The 15,971-nt window shown below is 39.1% G+C and overlaps 1 protein-coding gene across 1 annotated transcript in view; it reads right to left on the bottom strand.

The window, feature by feature from the left end:
- Positions 1-15,971, bottom strand: part of RAB3IP (RAB3A interacting protein) — a 52,257-nt gene that overhangs the window by 17,728 nt on the left and 18,558 nt on the right. The window contains exons 2-5 of the mRNA XM_075209519.1: positions 13,623-13,886; positions 12,973-13,231; positions 12,619-12,714; positions 8,848-8,925 (exon numbers count right to left, since the gene is read on the bottom strand). Of these exons, the coding sequence (XP_075065620.1) occupies positions 8,848-8,925; positions 12,619-12,714; positions 12,973-13,231; positions 13,623-13,864 (675 nt within the window). The 5' untranslated portion in view covers positions 13,865-13,886. The remainder of the gene's footprint in view (positions 1-8,847; positions 8,926-12,618; positions 12,715-12,972; positions 13,232-13,622; positions 13,887-15,971) is intronic.

The following is a 15,971-nucleotide window of genomic DNA, read 5'->3' as shown; positions in this document are numbered from 1 at the left end:
CGTGCCCAGTCATTCAGCCACTCTAGATAGAAGCTTTTGACCCCGCCTGGAAAGTTACGTCAATTTCCTTGACTCCAACCCCTCTTTTTTTTTTTAAAAAAAAAAAAAAAAAAAAAAGATATTTTATTGGGTTTTACAATACAGACAAGAAGGGAAACAGGCAGTACAAGTGGAAGAAAGCTGCAATAAAGTTTCCACGAAATATAAACAACATATTGTTAACGATATGAAGAGGAATAGATAAATTTAAGGGGAGTAGGAGAGAGGGGAAAGAGAGAGGAGAGAATAGGGATGAGAGGGAAGGGGGGAATCACTAGCCAAAGCGAAGAAAAGAAAAGTGTGTAGAAGCTGAGATAAAGAACCATGACAGAGTTTAGGATTGATAATTGAGGCTCAAGGGCCTTAAAGTGCGAGAGGGGAGGAGGCTCCGTGGTGCTCAGTCCAAGGACTCCAGAACTTGTCAAATTGGACAGGAGTACAGCGAAGAATACTAGTCATATATTCCATATGGTAAACTTGCCATGTGCGGTAAATAACCGATGGTAGAGAGGGAGGACTCTGATTTTTCCAAAATAGAGTGATTTAGCATCTAGCAGCGGCGAGTATATGTGTGATGAGTTTCTGGGTTGTTTTTGATACCTTGGGAATAGAGCGCGAGAGTAAGGAATACGACAGAGATGGGGGCAGGGAGATCTGAGTGACATCAGAAATCAACCGATGGACCAACTTCCAGAAAGGAAGTAGTTTTGGACAGTGCCACCATATGTGAGACAGGGTGCCCTCCCGACCGCATTGACGCCAACATTGTGAGGAGGAGTCTGGGTATATCATGTGAATACGGTGAGGGACCAGATACCAGCGGTAAAAGATCTTGCGACTGTTTTCGCTAATCTTGGTGCAAATAGAGGTCTTAGAGAGGTTCAGACGAATCTCAACCCATTCCTCAGGAGAGAGTGACTCCCCCATGTCCTCCTCCCATTTAAGCTCATGAGAATCTTTAGGAGGGCAATTATATTTAACTATGAGGCGGTAGAATGTAGAGATCAAGCCCTGAGAAAAGGAGCGAAGATTACAAAAATAAACCTGGGGAGAGGTTAGATGTATATCAGTGACAGTACGTCGGATAGAGTTATAAAAGTGGCGAAGTTGTAAGTATTGAAAGAAGCAGGACGAAGGGATACGAAATCGCGTTTGGATATCAGCAAAAGAAGGAAAGATTGGCTCCAACCCCTCTTAATCGCTCTACTCCACTTATACCCAGCCCAACTGCCCAAACACTATCGATATGTCTAAGGCCACATTCTGGAGGCTGCTAGGGCAGCGATAGCACAACTGTGGAAACAACAATCCCCCCCCTACCATTCATAAGATTGTTGCCAAAATTAATTTTAGCTTTCGCATGGAGACACTGGACGCCCCATAGGACGCCCCATATTCCATGGCACCATCCTCCCCTATTGTTAAATGGATGCCATGGCGCGAGTTCAGAAATGATGGAAAAGGGGCTGGGATTGTACATGCTCCAGAGACAACCTTAGACAACCTCTCATACTTCGCTTTACCACCTCCAAGCAGTCTTCTGCACCCCCATTTCCTTCCTGTTTTATGCCCCGGCTGTCTTTTTCTCTGCTTTATGCTCTGTCAGCCCAAGCGCTTGTTCTCTGTGTGTGATGTCCCAGGTGAAGCTTGGTGGACATATAACAACAGCAAACTTGAACTTATTCTTTGCTAGAAGTGGTAGACTTCTGCATCATGTGACCTCATCCACACAACACAAGGAGATCAGAGGAGGAGAGATGTGCAGTCTGCACCACATGGTCTTTCTCTCTCCTTCCTCCGTTGGAAAGAGCTGTGGGATTCCTGCTTACATCATTAAAACAAGGTAAGACATTTTTAGGTAGACTGATATGCACCAGTGTGCTAAGAAGCTGTTGTCTATTTTTTGTTCCACTCACACATGTGAACAGAAATTCTCTGTTATGGAGCACATTAAATTAAACTAATAAGCACATGTAATGGATGGAGAATGGAGTTGTGCCTATTTCAATTTTAGAGCAAACACTCAAAAACTCTGGTCCCACCAAGTCACACGGAGTTGTTAGATTTGGTTGTTACATGAAAAGGTCTGCTAGCATGTTATTGCAGAATGGTAGATCTTTCTTTGATTTGTTTTAATTACAGAGATTAACGGTAATGTACGGGCCTTTTGAAGGTTAGAAGGCAGCACATACGACCCTTGATATGTATCAGGTTGCCGAACCCTGCTCTAGAGGCTCCAATTTAAATTAGAGAACTTTAAAATGAAATGCCCAAACTGCATAGTAGACAATTGAACTTTCTTACAAAGGTTATTCTGGAACATGAGATTTTATTAACAGGAGCCTGCCATATTGTATTTTCCCAAGTTATTTTAATGTATAATACATTCACATATGCTTCCAAAACCATTTTTATTGTATTCTATTGCGAGTCCTATCCCCCCCCTCCATTTAGAAATGTGTAAAAATTAAAATAAAAATAATTTAAAAAAAACACCAGACACACACACGTTAAATTTAAATTTCCTCCAAAAGATCTTGGAAAGCATCGCTCACATTCATAACACACAAATCCCAGTTTCCTAAAATTTCCCTTAATAATGTAACCAATGTAAATTTACATGTGCAGAAAGGATTTCTGTACATTCTGTGACAGCGTTTGCTACAAACAACCCATTTGAAGCACCACCACCATTTTTTCGTTTTTATACCTTCTGCACTCAAAACACAGGAACAGAAAGAACATTTTGACGCAGCGATTTATCTAATAATGCTTTGCTAATACTCTACAAAAAGTTGCAAAATCATATGGTGGTAGTTTTTAAAGGAAAAGTAGATATGCCATAATTATATATACACACTAGTTACAGTCAAGTAAAAAAAAGTACATATACACTTTTAAAACTGTTTTCTCCATAATGGGTCATACTTAATAATCTAGTCCTCATTAAGACTTAATAACTCATAACAGATTTGACACTATTTAGCAAACAAAAAAATAAGCCAACATGGAGAAGCTTCTAGAACCCCTTTAATAACTTGAAGTAATTATTTTCTGTAGGAGTTTCTTATATTGTATTTCAGGAATTGTGGTCCACTCCCCAATGATATTGGCTGCACAGTGGATTGCATTACTGCCTCACAGCACTGGGGTCATGAGTTTCGATTCCTACCATGGTCCTATCTATGCAGAGTTTCTATGTTCTCCCCATGTATGCATAGGTTTCCACACAGTCCAAATACATACTGGTAAGTTAACTGGTTTCTGACAAAAATGAACCTAAATTGTGTGTTGGGAAATGTAGACTGTAAGCTACAATGGGGCAGGGACTGATGTGACTGATTCCAGAGTATTTACAAAAGAAAAGGAGACCACATCAGGTTATCCATAAGTTTCCTCTCAAATGTATATATTAATCAAGCATTCATAGCATACATTATACATCCCGAGGACAGGTGCACCCAATCACTGAATTACCATAAGCCAAAGTAAAGAAGAAAGAAAAAGAATGATCTTGTGAGGCACTCACATGGAAAGATATATTTGAAAAAACTCTAATTCTGTTAAATTTATCTTTATTATGTTATTACATTAAAACTTTCTAGTAACGAAATATAAAAAGTGCATATTGGATTGAAACATGAAATAAGAATTAAACTGATAAAATAGACAATTGGATTGTCTAACCGCGATACTGCTCAGATTTACTATAAGCATATTCTGATTCTCATGGACACATGTCTTGGGTTAAATTGCTATAGTTTGTATGATTGATTTCCTATAGTTAATATTATTGGCCTCCAAACAAACTCCTTAAACTCACAAGGTGGTATAGTAAACCTCATCTCTCTGCACACACGGTAAACAGAACTAGCTACATACTATACATCTCTAGAGATAATCTTATAACATTAGTTTGCCCACTTATTGTATAGCTTGGAGCGTGTGTCCTGTATTAAGTGTCAAATAAACCCTCTAGCAATTGTGTGCATTATGACGGACTGGAACTCCTTAAATCGCTAAGTGGTATCGACATTAACCTCTAGATAGTATACGTATACTGGGCTTCACTGCACATAGCAGAGATCGTATTGGCTAGGTATGATCTATCACTGTATGCAGCGTGCAATGGCACTCCTGTCCACTCCTATACAAAGAATTCTAAATGTATTCGGCTTGCGAACACCTGAGGAGACCTATTGAACTGATATATTTGTAAGCGTGACTCATTGATAGGTCCCGTGAGGACGAATATATATTGCTACTGAAAAGCGCTATTCGAGCCTAATGTAGATCTAATGGAGCGGCATCTAAAGCAGGTTTTTACTATTTCCAACCATTTTGTTCATTTGAATCAGAGGCAATCTTATATATAAGATAACTAGGAATATTAGCAAAACTTCTGAGCAGTGAACGCGGCGTCTGCTGACGCGCGTTTCGCTAGTAGCTTTAACGAGGCAAGCCGATGGTAAGGTCGGATTGGCTATTTAAAGTGGAAGGCCCTCCCCTAATGTGACGTCACCCTGGGTAGTGTTGTAGCAACCAAATGTTGCTGTATATTCCGGCGAACATGATGGGCAGGTTGTATGAGGACTTGGATTAAAAAACTATCCGGAAAACACGATATTACATCTATAGAGGGAACTGAGATTAAAATATATCGCACTTGGACTGGTTTGGCAAAAACGTTGCTGATAAACGTACACCTAGGATGTTAGCTATTCTGATACATGTAAAGAAGTGACTAAATGGGTAAGTATATGACGTGTATGGTGATTATTCATTCAGAATGTAGTTATAGAGTATCACACTATCTAGAAGAAAGCCAAGTATTAAGAGGACTTCTTTAGGAGACTTTTGTATATATTATGCAATGTTATTTAGATATGCAGTTTCATTGTATTCTACTCCAGTTTGATTCCAGCTCCAGAGCACTAAGTGAGTCACTAACACCCATCCCAGTAGATAGTATTCAACAACCAGAAACTGCTATAAAGCTGTGTGGCCCATCTCATGTCCCAGCATTTTAGGTGGCGAGTGATGAACGGAGAGATTTTTTAACTCACAATAAAATAAAGCAGAACGATCAGGCAGATTTTTCCAAATCTGAAAGGCAATATTTAAATCACAAACAATTTTTATCTAAGGCTGTTTTAGAAAAAAAAAAAACTACTAATAGCGAGACTGTAAAGAGAGCTTGGCTAGTATATTAAATATCAACTGGTAATGTATTTTCTGCTTCTTGCAAACTTTATGGAAGCACAACTTTATTAGCTACCAATGTATTTAACAACTGGAAAAACAGAAATATTATATCTGACCAGGACAATCTTTCTGAACATTGAGAATGTCTAGCAAAATATGGTAATAGAGGACAATTCCTAGAAAGAGTGGACATCCAGTTAATTAACCAATACAACGATAAAGTAAGCTATTGGCGCAATGGATTTCTAAGTGTTGTTGAAACAGTTACATTTTTAGCTTCCCGAGGAAAACCTTTTCATGCAGAGAATGAGATTATTAGCTCGTCAAAGAATGGAAATATTCTTGGTTGTCTTCAATTGATAGCTAAACTTGGCTCATTCATATTCATGGCTGATCCCCTGACTAGATATGGGAATAATAGAAGAGATGTACCAGCTTTTTTATTTCCCACAATTGCTGATGAGTTTATCCTGCAACTTTCTGAGCAAGTTAAAAAAAAAAAAAATAGGATTAGAGGTACAACATGCCAAATATTATTCAATAATCGTAGATTCCACACCAGATGTATCACATACTGACTAACATTTGGTATTTACTTTGTTTTGCCAGATGGCACCCCAGTTGAACGTTTTATTACATTTATACCTAATTGTGTCCTCAAAGGTGAGGAAATGGAAAAAAATGTTCTTTCTACAATATAATCATTACATCTTAATTTGAGTGACTGTCGGGTCCAAAGTACCGATAATGCCAATAACATATCAGGGCCATACAAGGGACTGCAATCTAGAATTAAACAGATTTATGCTTTAGCAACTTGCATTCCTTGTCCTGGACATACTTTAAAACTTGTGGGCTCTGCAGCTGCAGAAAGCAGTAAGGAATCAGTTGCCTTTTTTTGCATTAGAACAAGAGTTCTACAATTTCTTGTCATCTTCAACACACAGATGGGAGATTTTGTTATCCAAATTTAAAGACTATTCGCTTGTTTTGAAAACACTGTCCAAAACTTGTTGGTTTGCCCGTGCTGATGCAAGTAAAGCTCTGCATAAACCATGAAGTGATTTGCGCATTATAAGAAATAAGCAGTGATGAAGGGCAAATAAAAGATGTCAGAATTGAAGCCAACTTAATGGTGGAGAAAGTTAAGAGCCTGGAAATGACAATAACAATATGTTTAAGAAATAGTATCCTGGTGAAGTTTCAAGATGTAAGTGAAAAACGTCAAGGAAGAAGTACAGATTTGGTAAGAGTTGCTGTGTTGTATTATTCAATAGACGTCTTTTTGATCATGCTTCATCATGAAGAGGTTAAGAGATTTGAAATTGAGGCAATATATGTGGAAGTAATATGTGTACAACAAAGATGTGAGAAGACAAAATAAACTGAAAGTTCTATTTGATGAAAGTATAGATTGGAACACAGAATTTGATAGAAGACAGTCGCTTATTGTGGAGATATATTATGTTATAACAGATGTACTTAAAGTTAACTTGAAGAAAGAGAAATTTATACAGAGCTACTTAATTTGTTTGGATTTTATGGCAGTTGAGTGATATGCAAAAGACAAAATTCGAGACAAAAACTACAAATCGGATTTGGACAGTGTATTTCCTGAAGAGTGTGTCCATTTAGCCTCCTTTGTGAAAGGTCATAAAAGCAACCAGCAAAAATCTATTAAACATATATCAGAAGCCTCAAGACTCTTGATATTGTTAAAAAAAACTGTAATGCAGAATCTATCTTCCTAAACGTTGAAATAGCGAATGTCATACTTAAAAAGAGGCGAAGTACTAACTGTAGCAGCGAAAGATCTTTTTCTGCTTTAAATAGGGTAAAAACACTACTTGCTATCAACAGATGTATTAGCCTAGGGCGTCTGGAATCCTTAATCAGGCCCCGACTACCTGCATTATCCATAATCATAGTATTACCTACAATCACCAATTCCCTTTGACTATTTACATTTCTATGTTCACTACGGATATATTTACATCATTTTGCCATTTCCTCCTCTGAACCCGATCCCCTATTTCCTCTTCCACGCTCTGCCTGCTTTTCCTTTTTTTCCCCTTTCCTTCTGTGTTTTGTGAGCTCTCTGCTTTAACTATTCCTTTCTCTCTCCTCTCCACCCTAATGCATTTTCATCCTTTATTTCCTTTACCTTGCTTAACTGTAATTACCAATTAGTTCAACCAAATTTACATGTATATTTTCTTCTCCATCTCTCCCAGCATCATCTTTTCAGGGCCCCTAGTGATCTACCTCTACAACTGCAATGTGGACCCCTGACTCTCGCACAGCACCTCTAGGCATCACTAAACACTCAACAAAGCACAGAAGCATAGGGATAAGCAGATCTATTTATAGATTTAATAAGCGGAGAACACAGTGTTATTAAGCAAATACACTGCATTCCCACTACAGCTGTGTACCCTCATACAAAGGCTTCAAACTCTCCACCCCTTCTGAGGTCTCAGAGATTGGGTCTTACACCTATACTTAAAATGGGATGAATTTTACCCTGAGGTTGCACTTCTGCAGGAAAGCATATGTAAGTGCAATAGAGCCAGTAAAAAAAATAAACAAAAATAATAGATTGTATGGATATCCCCTCTCATAACTAATAATTCAATCAAGGCATAAATTAAACTAAACCAAGCAGTATTTTAGGAGTTCAAAGGTGCACAAGTTTTTTTGTGACCTGAGGACAACAATGTGAAATTGTACTACTTTGAGACTGCAATGAAACTTAACTTGCTTCCTAAAAGTAAAATACATAGCATTTACGGCACACCTCTCAACATTATCAAAAAGTCCATGTCAATATAGAAGTGTGTGCACTTATGTCATCACCAAATCCACTCCTGGAAAGTTTCCTTTTGTAGTAACACGTTTCCCCCTGTATCAGTCTTCTGACTCAAAAAAGCAGCTCAAGATCTGCAGAATAATCATTTAAACCACAGATGTACAAGGGGGTGGCTCGTAAATGGTAGCAGGTTGGAATTATTTTACTACTTCCTACCAGAGCATCAGTCAACCAGTAACACTAAGTGCAGACTGATTTTAAGAGGGTGTAAAATGGGCATGCACCTTTAAATGTATTTGGCAGACAAATAGGCATACTTGCACATATAAATGAGCATTGTGGGTACACAGTTACCTTTACTGAATGTATGTTTAATGAATGACTCAGCAGGTATTTGGCTGTACTGTCATAGGTGTGCAGCTGAGAAATTGCTGATGTGTGTACATGTGAGAATCCTGGCTATGGTTTGTACCGGAGGATCTTGAGTGGACTGTGTGCATGGACGTCCTTGGTGAATGTGCCGTGCTCTGGGCTGTATTGGGGTATGCAACAGACTAATGCTCTGTATTTGACACAGATAGTGCCTATGACCTGTCTTGTGCGAGTTTATGGGCATGGTTTCCTTTAAATGCTGCAGAGAAAAAGGTGGCATGTTAGGTAAAAAAATGTAGTTACAAAAATAAAATAAAAAAAGACACTAAATGTATTAATGAGTAATTATGTTATGATTATCTTCTGATAAGAAATCCCAAACTAAAGTATCTCAAACAACACCAAGCTACTTTTCTACATACCTTTCCTTGTGCTTCTTTAAGCTGTTTCTCTGCTGTGGCTTGCTTTACATTTGCCTCTCGTACCATTTTGTGCGCTTCCTGGAATAAATAAACAGTAACTTACTTGACATCCTTCAGATCCCCAAGTTCCCCATATGACTAATAATTGCCGTTATTGTAAATAAAAACTGTAACTCAGAGGATTCCCACTGAAAAGTAAAAACAGTTAAAGTGGTGGTTAAGTTCTGCAATACTGTAGTTATACAGTGTTCTACTCGCAGTAACTCTCTACCTGCATTCAAATGCTGACTGTCTACACTTCGGGGGAGATTCAATTAATTCTCCCCACCATTACTGTCAGTACGGTCATTTTAACACAGATTTCGGCTCGTGGCTCAGGATTTAATTTCTATAGCTCAACTGATTTGCCTGTGCAAACAGAGCCCCCCAAAACAAACAAAAAAAACAAAAAATAGCAGCAAATAGCAGCCCCAGGGTTCAGTCTGGGGGAGGTAAAAAAATGTTTTACCTAGGTCAGTATTGGCTAACCTGTGACACTCCAGGTGTTGTGAAACTACAAGTCCCAGCATGCTTTGCCAATATATAGCAGGTATTTGCTGGAAGGGTATGCTCAGGCCCGGCGCTCCCATTAGGCAACGTTAGGCAGTTGCCTAGGGCGCCGGGCTCTGGAGGGCGGCACTGAAGTGGGGGACCCAGTGATAATTAAATAAATGCTCCCGCCCGCCCTCTCGCCCGCCCGCTCGATCGCTATAATGGGGTGCTGCACTGTAGCAACACCGCAGTTTAAAATTTACCCGGCGCCTGGCAGCGTCGTGACGTCACGACGCACGACGCTGCCAGTGTAGAGGAGACAGAGAAAGAAAACAGAAGCGAGGAAGAAGAGAAAGGAAGGAAAATGAAGAAGTTAAGGTGAGTACAGGAAAGAGGAGGCTACAGATAACAGGAGGGGACGGGGGACGGATGCTATACATAGGGGGAGAACGGAAGCTACAGAAAGAGGGGAATGGAAGCTACAGTAAGGAGGGAGAATGGAGGCTATACAAAGGGGGGAGAATGGAGGCTATACAAAGGGGGGAGAATGGAGGCTATACAAAGGGGGGAGAATGGAGGCTATACAAAGGGGGGAGAATGGAGGCTATACAAAGGGGGGAGAATGGAGGCTATACAAAGGGGGAGAATGGAGGCTATACAAAGGGGGGAGAATGGAGGCTATACAAAGGGGGGAGAATGGAGGCTATACAAAGGGGGAGAATGGAGGCTATACAAAGGGGGAGAATGGAGGCTATACAAAGGGGGAGAATGGAGGCTATACAAAGGGGGGAGAATGGAGGCTATACAAAGGGGGGAGAATGGAGGCTATACAAAGGGGGAGAATGGAGGCTATACAAAGGGGGAGAATGGAGGCTATACAAAGGGGGAGAATGGAGGCTAAAGAAAGGGGGAGAATGGAGGATATACAAAGGGGGGAGAATGGAGGCTATACAAAGGTGGGAGAATGGAGGCTATACAAAGGGGGAGAATGGAGGCTATACAAAGGGGGAGAATGGAGGCTATAGAAAGGGGGAGGATGGAGGCTATAGAAAGGGGGAGGATGGAGGCTATAGAAAGGGGGAGAATGGAGGCTATACAAAGGGGGAGAATGGAGGCTATACGAAGGGGGAGAATGGAGGCTATACGAAGGGGGAGAATGGAGGCTATACAAAGGGGGAGAATGGAGGCTATACAAAGGGGAGAATGGAGGCTATACAAAGGGGGAGAATGGAGGCTACAGAAAATTGGGGGGGGGGAGGAGGAGGCTGGAGAAAATAGGGAGACGGGGGATTACACTTAGAAATGTCCTTGAGTTAGAGACTATGGGGTCTTTATACTAAAATAGTGCCGTGACAAAATGCAGCGATGCATAATGAAGCACAGCTTTAATTCACCTTGCTGGGGCTACTCTAGGATAGTTAAGGAACCATTTATGTGTATTAGTATTTGCACTCTATTTGGCTCTCCTTTGTTGCCCTCTATTAGTATAATTAATTTTACATCTGCAGATTACATTAACAAATGCAAATAAAATAGAACGGTCTGGATTATCTGTCATTTAGATTACCTTTCTCTATTTATTTGCATGTGTTAGTATATTTAATATATCATCTACAGAATACATTAATAGACAGCAACAGAGGAGAGCCAAGTAGTGGCCAAATACCAAAAAAAAAAAAAAAAGCCAAGTAGTGGGCAGGGGAGCATGTGAGTAAAGCTGGTGTTATGTGGCTGGCATATGTGACACAAGCTGATGGGCAAGGGGTGACATATGTGAGAACAGCTAGTGGGCAGATGGGCATGTGTGAGTGAAGTTGGTGGGCAGCGGGGTACATGTCAGTGTGTAACAGGTGAGTGATGTCATGTTTTCTTTTCTTTCATTTGTTTTGTTCTGAAGTCTAGCGTTTGGAGCCTCCCCTCTAGATATCCTGTGTTTGCTCCTGGGCAGCAGTGAAGCCTGGACAGCATTCTGCATCAGACATCAGTGCTGCGTCAGACATCTGGACTGCATTGTAGCCAGCCAAGAGGAGGCAAGAGTTATTATTTTTAAGTGTGTTAGTGGCTGGGAAATTAGATTTTTTTATTTATTTGGGGGGCGGCAAGCTTAAGCTTTGCCTGGGGTGCCGGGCAACCTTGCACCGGCCCTGGGTATGCTGGGACTTTCACAACACCTGGAGTGTCACAAGTTAGCCAACACTGACCTAGGTGGTACTACAGCTTTAAATACACAATGTCCCAAAAAGATAACCATATCCACAAAAGAACCAAAGTGAGGTTGAGGTAGCCATTTTGGTGTATAGACCAATTTATTTATATTTATTTGCCCAAAATTTACAGTCTAATTATTGATGAACAATGTTTTCTAGTGACACTGGGTCTTGTATACTGGTCACAAAGAAATCAGATATACTCACACACATGCTATAATATCACCCATAATATCACACAAATGGTCCGATAATGCAATGTGAGGCCCTAAAACAAGCATAACCAGATGATGACACAGATCTTTATTGGACATGCCCCTAAAACGTGTCTTAAGAGAACTGCAATCTGCTTGTGGGTTTAACGCCCATCTAAACCAAAAGGAAGCCATGCGGTCTGGAAGTGATCCACCCACTCAGCATGGGAATAGAATGACCAGATTTTGTCCGGTTGGCCACCCATTTGTGTGAGCAACTTGGAAAAAGTGATACTGTTGCTTTGTGCTCAAGCTGAGTGGCAGGAATGGCTGGTGAATGACATAACACTGATAGCAATGGTCATTTCTAAATTGCTTATGAGAGTTTCAGATAGATAAATGTAATCTTGTCTGATTTAAATATTGTACATTCAATTAGGATAATGGCAAAAACTAACAACAGAGCTGCTCCATATATATGTACAGGGAAATCATATAATAGGGCAATATAATTTGTGTATATTAAACAAAATAACATTTGCATAACTGCAAACTGATCACTTATCCTTCTAGGTTTTTTTCCCTTTTTTTTCCCCTGAAGGGAACGACAAGTTGGTCCACATTCATGAAACGTAATGAAGAATTTGGGAGTATTTTGCAGTTTAAGAGGGTGGATACAAATCTACAGTGAAATCAAACTGTGTCCAATAATCATTTTCAAAATCTAAGAAATTATGCAAGATATTTTTACACCTACTTGCCAAACTTGCTCAGCAATCTTTGCAGGAATAGGGGCACTCCACTGGAGTATGCACATCTTTTCCAGTAAATACACTAACCTCAAACAGACTGGCTGTCAGCTCCTCTAGCTCCTGCCCCAATTGGTCCCGCACTTTGGAAAGCCTTTCACATTCTTCATCTTTCAGTTTAAGCTCCTAGAAGAAATCACATAACAGGAGAAGAGGCTACAGATTTTATTTTATCGGTTTCATTTAAAAAAAGATGTCAACGCAATACATTAATTTACATGTGGTAGATTTTTGATATTTTCTAGATCCTTCACAATGGGTAATTTATGAATGATACTGATAAAAACTATTATAATGAACATTATGAATCATCTATAAAATGTACTACATCATGAATTCTCTGGAAACAGATAGCGATGACCAATACAATAAAGTACATATTACTCTTTGCGCTTTAGCCAGTTCCTCTTTTAGCCTCTCGTATCCTTTCTCTCTGACTTCTAGTACAGATGGACTCCGCAAATGGGACAAGCTGTCTGTACTCCAGCCAAGGACATCATCTGGTCCATCCACTGTGTCTGTCAATGTAGCCCCCCGTAAAAACTCTCTCTCTGCACGAGTGCTGTCCTTCCTTCGGCTGTGTTTGGGGGAACATGTCTGGCATCCAGAGGTAGAACAAGATAAAGTATCTGTTAGGCTGGTGCTGTAAATGATAGAAAATGTATACACATTGTTTCAATTAATTTGCTTGCTAGGCAAACACAGAAGAAGTAAAATAACAAATGATAAGTATCTATTTTAAGAAAGCTAGTTGAATTATTTAACACACTAGATAGGTGCAGGAAAACCTCAATTCATGTATTCTACACCTCACCAGCAGTAGATCACCTGCAATGATGTTCTAATTCTAGCAGACATTCAATAGTCATCTAATACTAGCTGGTATGTGAGTTAGCATTAGATAATGACTTGTTAAGTTTAAGGGGAGACATTAACAAGTCCCCACCCACACACATTTGATTTAAGTGATTAAACAGTTGAAAATCCCAATACCTATAATATATGTTTAATCTACTGGTTAACATATGAATTACCTTATCCCTGTAATGTCCCGACAATTTAAATGCCTTGGAGAAGAATAGACAGGCTGTGTAGGAAGGTCTGACGCATTTAAAGAGTTTGGCTGAACAGGGTTTGAGCCAACACTTGAATGTCGGTAGAGGACATTAGGTGAAGTACTTGGTTCCTGAGGCTTTACATCAATACCACCAATGTCCGGAGTTGTGGGTGAAGCTAGATTTACTTCATGAAAGCCTTCCAGGGGGTCGCTAGCCATAGTAGAAGCATCAGCCAAAGACCTGAAAGAAAAAATATCACCATGACCCGGATTTCTTAAAACCAAATTTTTTACTGAACATGAAGATTCAATATAATAAAATTATATATATATATATATATATATATATATATATATATATATATATATATATATATATATATATATATATATACACATATACATACACACACACACACACACACCATGCAAGTGCCGATATTAATGGAGGTAATTTTAAATGAATACCTTCTATCTTATACATGACACATTATGTATTTAAAGTGCTAATCATCAGCCAGCATAGGCATGATCTGACTGCACCGTTACCCATTCAGGTGTATATTGCATCTTCAGTAGTTTTAAAACTGTGCATAATACAGCCATAGGGCACATTTAATAAAGGTGGAGCTAGTGGCAAAACACACTGTTTAAATTAAAACTGTGGTAGTATGAATGGACAAATGCTTCAAATTCTGCTCTGCTTATATATGGTTTTATATTGTTACTCCTGACAGATCATCACATAATATCAGTCCTTTCATACATAAATACCTTCCCTATAGGCTATGGTGCCTTTTGCTGATATAAATGGAATTTTACATTATCTAATATACAAAGTATAAGATAGAAATAGAAAGGTATTTAGTGCTCATTTTTTATCTTGCTTGAACCATCATGATGCGATTATAAACTACAAAATATGTATAATATGTCAATACAAAAATGCATATAAATGGCATACAAAGGAATATATAGTACTCAAAACAAAAACTGCTCAATAATCTTTTGTTTATAAGCATTATTTTAAATGGTAATAACTCAACCAATGTGACCCAAACATACAATGTCATATTTAATAACATGACAGTATGTACAAACTGTACAGAAAACACTTGCAGATCAAGTAATGTGTAATATGTAGGTGCCATATAAATAGCTAAATAAATAAAAATAGTTCAGATACTGCGATATTGTATAGGTTAACTGCTGATAGATCAGCCCTTTGGGGGAAAAAATTATACAAATCTGACTTATGTTTCATTCTGTTTTAGCATACAGACATAAGCACACTATCAATAATTTACATAAAGTAGTAAAATAAAAAAAAAGACAATGAAACGTCAAAATATGGCATGTACAATACAATGGCAGATCACGGATAACAGGATATTTTCAGAACACATTATTAAGTCAACCACAAATGTTGACTTATTTATTGTGATGGCAGGAGAACCTGTGTAATTTTCTGCATTCAAATCTGTAAAGGATGCTTCTTGATAAATATATATATTTGTGCAATAAGCGTGAAGTTCTTATTGTTGTCTGATACCAGAACATAAGAGCAATAATACCCTTGTGAGGACTAACTAAAAAGTAAACTTCCATGATGCCACAGGCAAACGCTTAGTAGCATTAAACTTTACCCTAATTAATTATAATGCCCTTTAGGGAAAGCAGTTGTTGGAATATTTTTGGCATGAGTATGTGCATGTCACATGGGACAGCCCTAACATACCATTATTTTCTCATTTTGCATGTTTCCAATATCAATCCTCTGTCATGGATTCTATTTTCAAATTTGTTGTATGAATTTGATGTAATTATTTAAAATATATTTATAGTGGCAAAGTGAGTTTTAACTAGGGGAGATAGGTTATGTCAAACTCATAGAGGAGAAGATATGGATTTCACATCCTTCAATCAAGAAAGAGCTTAGGGCAGCGATTCCCAAACTGTGCACTGCGGTTCCCTGGAGTGCCGCGGCCAGGGCCGATGAAACACTGTAAGCTGGGTAAGCAAGATGGGGAGGCACCAAGCCTGAGAGGCGCTCCCCTCCACCTTTCCCATACGGGTGCAATAAGAGGCAAAGGATAGCACCTATCCTGATGAACAAAGCAATCAGCCTTACTGCCTCCATCGGAAGATGCAGCAAACTTTTGCCCTATGCCACCCTGCGGACGCCGTGACACGCAGACCCATGTGCTTCCAGAAAAAAAACATGTGCATTTGCGCAATAATATACATATTACAACCACATTACAACACAATACATAATTTGCACTGTTGGCCAGCATTTTAGCAATTAGAAAGCATACCTAATTTA

This window comes from Mixophyes fleayi, chromosome 4, assembly GCF_038048845.1.
Source record: "Mixophyes fleayi isolate aMixFle1 chromosome 4, aMixFle1.hap1, whole genome shotgun sequence".
NCBI classification, from domain to species: Eukaryota; Metazoa; Chordata; class Amphibia; order Anura; family Limnodynastidae; genus Mixophyes; species Mixophyes fleayi.
Note: the sequence above shows the minus strand (reverse complement) of the source record. Positions and strands in the feature narration are given on the sequence as shown.